This window comes from Penaeus vannamei, chromosome 11 (assembly GCF_042767895.1).
Source record: "Penaeus vannamei isolate JL-2024 chromosome 11, ASM4276789v1, whole genome shotgun sequence".
Taxonomy (NCBI): domain Eukaryota; kingdom Metazoa; phylum Arthropoda; class Malacostraca; order Decapoda; family Penaeidae; genus Penaeus; species Penaeus vannamei.
Genome location: NC_091559.1, coordinates 31,827,811 through 31,835,767, shown reverse-complemented (window position 1 = coordinate 31,835,767; position 7,957 = coordinate 31,827,811). Strand labels below are relative to the sequence as shown.

The window sequence follows — 7,957 nt, the reverse complement described above, 5'->3', positions numbered from 1 at the left end:
GCTGATTACACAAACTATGTAGTATGTATGAACAGTACAAGTGTACATTCTAGCCACCATGACAGAAAACATTGATTTACCTAGATCAGCAGATATAAATCATAAAAAGAAATAAAAGTAACAAATAGGTGCTTACAGAGTCCATTGGGATTATTCTTTCAATGAATTTTTGAATAATACTAAAAGCAAAGCAAACTAGGAAAAGGAGACATTATTGCAGACCAATGGAAAATCCCTTAATGATTCTTGGGATTTTGTTTAAAGTTCTTTTTATTTTAAAAGTTCTTTAACTTCTAATGTCCCCTAAGGGGTTAGTATGAGTTATTGATGAGTTGATTATAGAAAAAAATATATAATAATAATTTTGTACTCTTTCAGAAACACTGATTAAAACTAATATATATTTATTCCTTCAGTTTGAAATTTCATATTTAGTCTCCAGAGTCCGATAATTTGGACATACCCCTTATGACGTCATAGTTTGACCTCTGACGACCTCGATATCTAACCAATCAGATATTCAATGATTTCATCTTACAGCTGTACCTAATAGCTTCACTTTAAGAGTTGTTAAGTTGGAAAATATGCCCAACTTGCTGAGCTAGTTCAAATTTAGTTTCCCCTACCCCCAAATTTATTGGTCTTTTTGACGTCGTTGATTTCATACATCATGGCAATTTTCTTAGTGCCATGTTTCAGAATGGATAACCTTGCTGTTATAGTGAGTCATATGGTCCCCTAACCAAAAATGAAAGTTAACTTCAGAGCCCTTTTTTGCACACAGACACCCCTCTGCCCCAGGACTACAAGCCAACACCCAGGTTGGAAAACATGCAAATGCTTGCAGTGACGCTGATCTTAGGTCACAGCTATGATAATTTTTGCTCGCATCCAATTTTCTTTCATGCAAATATTTGAATTCCAACATAACTAACACAACAAAACAAAACAAAGCCCATCCATATCTAAAAACATACATAAATAACAATCATTTCATAATTAAGTACTTCATAACATTGTTATCAAAAGGGAAAAACTTTTGCTGTTGCTCGCACCATAAATGTCCTTTGCTCTTCAGCCAAAGCCCATACATTACCATTGCTCACTGTGACGCGACCATGAAAAACATTTTCCAACTGGGCCCTGACTAAAACCACCACAAATGCATACAATAGTTTGTTTGGAATTCCTCGGTACCAAACCCAATGCTTTTTTCATGAATGTCTCTGATATACATCAGCTCAGTTTTTCTTTTCTGGGTGAAAAATTACCCAAATAGGCCTATGTAAGAACCAACTATTGAGATATGACCTCTTGAACTTTAAATATTCGACTCACTTGTTGATCGTAACTGTTCCTACAACTTTTTACCTAAAAAAAGCACACACATACACATCTATCAATCAAATAATGCAGTATAAAATACGATATTGATGAGTAAACACAAAAAACAAGCCCGTACATACATAAACAATCAAGGTAAACTTACCTCAACTTTGACCGCACTACTACCCGCTGGAACAAAAGAGAAATTCCAATCAAAATACATAATAATAAACCTAAATCGTCTCACAAATATCCAACCACTTACAATATTCAATAAATTCGCGTAATAAATCGAGAAAAATACAATACATTCTCCATAAAACTCACCGAACGGAAGTTTTGTTTATCGATCCGCCCACTCACGGTGACACAACTCGATTTTAATTCCGTATTGTGTTCGAGAGAAAAGGTTCTTTATCACTATATAACATTTCTTTCTCTATTGCCAAAGAGAATCATATCTTATCATTCACAATTATGGTAATGATAGATAAGATGATGATAGTGAAAGTAATTCAAATACTGGAACTATTTCTATTATTACTAATAATATAACATTTGAAAGAATCATGATGATAACAATAATAATAAATGATAGCTTTTCAACATCATTGTTATTATCATTATGATCAGTATTATCATTACTTGTAATAGTTATTATAATTATTATCATTACTATTGTTTTACTGTTGTTATTGTTATTATCATTATTATCGTTATCATAATTGTTATCATTATTATTATTATCACTATTATTGTTCTTATTATCATTATTATTATCATTGTTGTTGTTGTTGTTATTATTAACATTATCATTATTCCTATTATCATTACCATTATCATTGTTTTTAATAATAATATCAACAACATTAATGTGATTATCATGACAACTGTTTTGAGTATCAGCACCATTTTTATTATCATCATTATCGTTATTATTATTATTGTCTATTATCGTAATATCATTATCGTTATTGTTATTACTAATATCATTATTATTATTTTATCATCGTTATTATTGATATTCTTATTCCTATCATTATGATTTTCATATATACACACACACACACACACACACACACATATATATATATATATATATATATATATATATATATATATATATATATATATAATCTTATTCTATCTATTCTTCTCATTCCTTTTCTTATTCTTAGCATTTGTAGTAGAGTAGTAGTAGTAGTAGTAATAGTAGTACTAATAGTAGCAGTAGTAATAGTAGTAGTAGTAGTAGTAGTAGTAGTAGTAATAGTAAGAGTAGCAGTAGTAACAGTAATAGCAGCAGTAGTAGTGGTAATAGTAGTAGTAGTAATAGTAATAGTAATAGTAGTTGTAGTAATAGTAATAGTAGAAGTAGTAGTGGTAGTAGTAGTAGTAGAAGTAGTAGTAGACTACTATTACTACCACTACTACTACTAGTAATAGTTGTAGTAGTAGTAGTCCAATTAGTAATAGTATCGATATTTATTTTAGTATTATCCTCATCATTAGTATTATCAAACTAACTTAATGAAATGAAATGGGTGCTAATAGAATTACTAATATTAATTCGGTAAAAATGTCGCGTTTTAGCCTCGTCCGTTTGTTTACATCGCACGTGAAGCCAAACAATCCCGCGTTCACAAACCATACCGCCGATCGCTGTTGAGATCTTCCAAGATGCTGAAGAATGCGGTTAGTTCACTAATTTCTTTGTTTTTTAAGTTCTTTGATCAATAGTAGAGAAACTGATAAGTGTATAAGTGTAAAAGATTACTGTCGCCATGTGTTTATCGTTAAGAATTGTTATTTTACGTTGTTTAACAGTCTCCTGCTTTTGTTATTATGTTATATTACTACTTTGTATATAGCTTATTCTGTCTCGTATTACATAGTTTTTTTTTATTTATTTTAGATCTAACAAAATATACTTTGATATCGTTTTGTATTCAATATGTATTCAAGTTGCACGTGTTTATGTTTGATAACCCTGGTTCGTAGCGTTCTGTAATTCATGGGGACCTGTTATTGGTACCAGAAATAAACTGTTTCATATTTTCAGGTAGCAATTGCCTGTAAGTATGGGCTTCCTGGCATGAAAGCTCGGCCACTACACACAGCCACCGCCAACTTGTTTGAAAATGACATGCAGACACAGAAAGTTGAAAGGCTGGAAAAAAGTATGTGATTATCTTGTAAAGAATTGGTTGTTAAAGAATTGAAATCGTAGAAATATATTTAATTTGAATATTTGTCTGTCACTCTTTGTGAGGATTATGTTATAATTTATTTTAGGATTCAACATAATTGTTGTGTGATATTTATGTGTGTTTCTTCATGTAATTAATCTTTTCTCCTATGATAATGCTTTTTCTTTTTCTTTCCTTTGCCCTTTTTCGGTAATCAGTCTGTTTAATCAAGAAGAACGTCTAACATTAATTGATAACTGTTTATTTCAATTGTTTAGTGAACTAAAAATTTATAGATAGATTTTATTTGTATATCAGTTAATAAAATACACTTCCTTCTTTGCAGCAATAAACCAAGTGATGCTTCTAGGTAGAGTTGGGGCAGATCCAGAGAAACGGGGCACGGAACAACACCCAGTTGTCACTTTTTCCATAGCCACACACACCAACTACCGCAAGGGAGAAGGTAAAGTTTTCTTGTTTTGTGAAGAAGTCCTTTAGAGATTAACTTGAAAATTTTCCATTCATAACAGTCCTTTTCTTTGATGTCTGTTTATTTTTATCCACAGTCTAGAATTAATGATCTTTTTTATAATTTGTCCAAGAAAATATAACAGAGTTTTAGCTTCATCTGTTCTGAAAATTGGTCAATCCTGTGTCCTTCTGAGATGTTGGACCATTAACTCCCTCTGCATGCATTGTGAATCATAATATTTTTTTTTTAAGGGAAATTATGGTGAAAGAGTTAACTCTTATGGTACACACTCAGGCACCTCCAAAATTTTTTTTTTTCTGTGCTGACTCTTCTGCAAAACAAACCTGAAATCTTGCCTTTGTTTAATTTTAGGAATGAGTAACAGAGTATTTATTAACTTCACTACTGCTTTAGGAACATTGCTTTAGCATATTGAAATTCACCACAATATAGACTCATAATTAAAACTGATATAATGCCTAAAAATAATTTCACCATGAATGTAAAATTATAGAAGACTGCTTAAGACATTCTAGTACATGTGGTACTATCATAAAAAATAAACATTTCGATAAGAACTTAGCACTTTTTAGCTTGATAATCTGTGGTTCCAAATTGTGAAATAACGGAAATGTGAGCATTTACTTTTGTGGGTTGAAGTTTATTTTCTTATAAAGATAAAACTGCAAATATAGATAAAAGTATGAATGAGAATAAATATCTTCACTATGCAAGAGATGTATTTGACCAGTCTCAATAAGATCATCAGAATGGAAACTGGTCAAATACATCTTTTGTGCTGTGTAGATATTCATTCTCCTACATAACCATTTTAACATTTATTGCAAAGAATACTTGTACGAGAACCACAAAGTACCCCTTTGTGACAACTTTGTGACATGAACTTCTCTATTAGTGTTTGATTTAGATAATGAATTCTGGTTACATTATTAGTACTGGTATGGAAAAGCACCTTATGCAATCTCTGATTTATTATGATGATCCATTTTATGACTAGCTTCCATATATATAATTTCAGTTTGCTGCATTTAAAAATAAATAGTGACGTTTTCACTTTTATTATACAGTTGAGGTAACCTCAGTGAATTACAAGTACAAGTTGTTTACATAAATACTTAACTCTTTTGTATCTTATATACTCATAGAATGAAGACACTTTGTTAGAATTATCCAAAGTAAGTGCCCTTTGATACCATATTTATTGGATATGTTATTATTAGTTCTCAAAAACATACAGTGTGAACATGTATAAATATCCTTTTCTAAGATTTATTACAGTTAGAAATTCACTCTGGACACTACAAACATTTTATTTTGCATTGCGATTTCATTTTTTCATTTGTTTTTCACTTACCATTACATATCAAGCTTCCATCTGCCAGCAGAGCCAGCACAGCAGCTGAAAGGTGCATTATGTCTAGGAAGAATTTGTAATTTGTATTTTTTGTACCATACTGTGTATGTTAAATGATGGTTTAACCCTAAGTAGTTGGCTGTTTAAGTTGGAGAAATCACCTTTACTCATATCTACTTTTGAGATTTTAGCAAAACCACATTTATGGCCCAGAATCTAGTAGTAAAGTTTTGGATGTTGTCCATTGAGTCAAAGGGGTTAAAAAGGGAAAACATGATTATATATTATGTCAAATCAGATAGTAATAATAATATTGATATAAATTGCAGTACTCCCCCCAAAAAAAGAAAACTCAAGGAAGGGTAAAAACAGGTGAGGTCTCGTAGACTACTAATTGACTCCTAGCTGGCAGAATACTTATGGAGCCATCTATGTGCAAATACATTTCACAGTACTACAGGGTTCTCACATTTTCCTATTGGCATTGGGTTAAATTGCAACATACCTTATGGGAGGTTTTTTGGATAGCATGTGATCTGCTTCTTGAAAGCCGTGTCTTGTGTGTATTTGGTATAATTTAGTCTGAGTGTATGCTTCTTCTGGGGTCCTCCGTCTTCCCTGTCACTACCCTCTAGCATCTCCCTGGCATACCAATACATGTGCTGTGGCTGGTTTATAAATACCCAGTTTCTTTGTGGCATCGCTGAAATTGGTGGGGGAATTGAGGCAACATTTGATAATGGTTCCTTTTTTACCAAGTTATGCAGAATTATTGAAAGTCTGGACGTTAATTTGTAGCGTTTTGGGCAGGTTATCCTTTTTTGGTACCCCACCAAGGATGGATTTCAGTTAGTCTAGCCTCATCAGAAAGTGCGATATCTATTGTCGAAGGGCCATTTATATAAAATAGATTAGCTATTGTATTTCCTGTTATTTCTTGCACATGTTATTACCTTATTGTGAACAGAGAAAGAGAAAACATTACAGCAATGCATTTTGGGATGAGTCATCAACTTTCTAGAAATAAAGGAAATGTAGGAAGTACTTCTCCTTACTCAGAGAGAAGAGAAAAAAAGATACTTGTATTACTTTCTTTAACTGTTTCTCCTTTATTGTAACCGTTTTCAGCTTTTATAAGTTTTTATTTAGCATCAGTTTATTTTATTCATTACTTATTTCCTATTATCTGTTCCCAGACCTCATTCAGCAAACTGACTGGCACCGTATTGCAGTTTTCAAGCCATACCTTCGTGAGACAGTTTACCGCTACCTGACCAAAGGCCAGAGAGTGTTGGTTCAAGGGCGGCTTGGTTACCTGGAGCGAAGAGACCCAGAAAATAATTCTATCGTTATGAAGTCAGCGACAATTGTTGCTGATGATGTTGTTTTCTTTAATAAGGGGGAGGGTAATACAGGGATCTATTAGTATTTGTAACAGTTAGAAAGAAAATATTAGATACAATGACGTATGATGTGGAATAATTTTTTAATCAGTTGTTTTGTTCTTGAAAACAGATCTACAATACTAATGTGAATCCTTTGGCAGCTTTTTAGATAATAAATTTTACGTGTTTGTGTCAGCTTCTTTATCAAGAAAGGATGTTAAAGAAATGAAACCAAAGATGTAATGATCTATTTAGAGAAAAAGCTGATAGTAAAATCAAAATCACATTTGTCATATCTACCTTATCAAGTATTTTCTTTTGCGCTTAAAAGTTAGGATTATATTTCAAAACATAAGAGATGCAAGAAAAGCAGTGTACTGTAAATATCTGTAATTGTTTAAACAATTACATCTATTCATGTTTTAAACTATCTAGGTGTAACTGATTATTATGAGAATCAAGATTTCTCTCTGTCTGTCATCTTGAGATAGAATATCATAAAGTGACTTTCTTAATGTTTTTATTTCTGAAAAAATGTTGTTTCTATTTAAATTTACAGTCAAATAGAAGATTGAATAGTAAAGGCAAAACTGAAATATGTATTTTTTTTTTCTTATGAGCTAATGTGAGTCAAACAAATTACCCATTTGAAAAAAGGCACAACAAACTGGAGTGCCTTGTTTAAAATTATGTATATATTATGCACTTATTGATATATAGAATAGAAGCTAGTGTTACTGAATATAACTGATATTTAAAGTTGGCATAGTATGTTATCAGCATGTGTGCTCAATTAATAGCCAAGAAATTTTGGTTGTTAATGCTATACAGATGTCTTTTGTATTACAGTTGTTTGAATAAACTTTAGATAATGATTTAAATCTTTGACTTGCAATTCAGATTGGAAAATCAGAAAATGAATGTATAATTTTTTGATTGGACATTGAAATATACTTTGAGGATTTACCATGGAATTTACATGAATAATATGGTTGTTTACTGTAGAAACATGGTAATCACATTTAAGCTTTCTGCAAACTAATATGCTAAAACAATATTTTGAAAATGTATATTTCACCATATGTAATTACCCAAATAGTCTTAAGGTATTGGAAATTGTTACAGATGAAAAGAAATATAGTCTAAAGAGGGGCCATATGACAGACCTTTCACAATACTGCAGATCTCTAAACAAAACAATATGCCA

The 7,957-nt window shown here is 31.5% G+C and overlaps 2 protein-coding genes across 2 annotated transcripts in view; one reads left to right on the top strand and one right to left on the bottom strand.

Moving 5' to 3' along the window:
- LOC113815266 (transmembrane protein 230) overlaps positions 1–1,778 on the bottom strand; it is an 8,969-nt gene extending 7,191 nt beyond the window's left edge. Inside the window, exons 1-2 of the mRNA XM_070127228.1 lie at positions 1,654–1,778; positions 1,490–1,515 (exon numbers count right to left, since the gene is read on the bottom strand). The gene's annotated coding sequence lies outside the window, so the exon portion shown is untranslated. The remainder of the gene's footprint in view (positions 1–1,489; positions 1,516–1,653) is intronic.
- Positions 1,779–2,883: 1,105 nt separating this feature from the next.
- Positions 2,884–7,626, top strand: mtSSB (mitochondrial single stranded DNA-binding protein). Its single transcript, XM_027367355.2, has 4 exons — positions 2,884–3,021; positions 3,389–3,506; positions 3,862–3,981; positions 6,562–7,626. The coding sequence occupies exons 1-4, from the start codon at positions 3,007–3,009 to the stop codon at positions 6,789–6,791; spliced, it is 483 nt and encodes a 160-aa protein (XP_027223156.1). The 5' UTR covers positions 2,884–3,006; the 3' UTR covers positions 6,792–7,626.
- Positions 7,627–7,957: the final 331 nt, after the last annotated feature.

Excerpts from the sequence above, each read along its gene's own strand:
- mtSSB (XM_027367355.2), top strand. Across the intron at positions 3,507-3,861 it reads AGTTGAAAGGCTGGAAAAAA|CAATAAACCAAGTGATGCTT; the intron begins GTATGTGATTAT and ends CCTTCTTTGCAG. Across the intron at positions 3,982-6,561 it reads CAACTACCGCAAGGGAGAAG|ACCTCATTCAGCAAACTGAC; the intron begins GTAAAGTTTTCT and ends ATCTGTTCCCAG.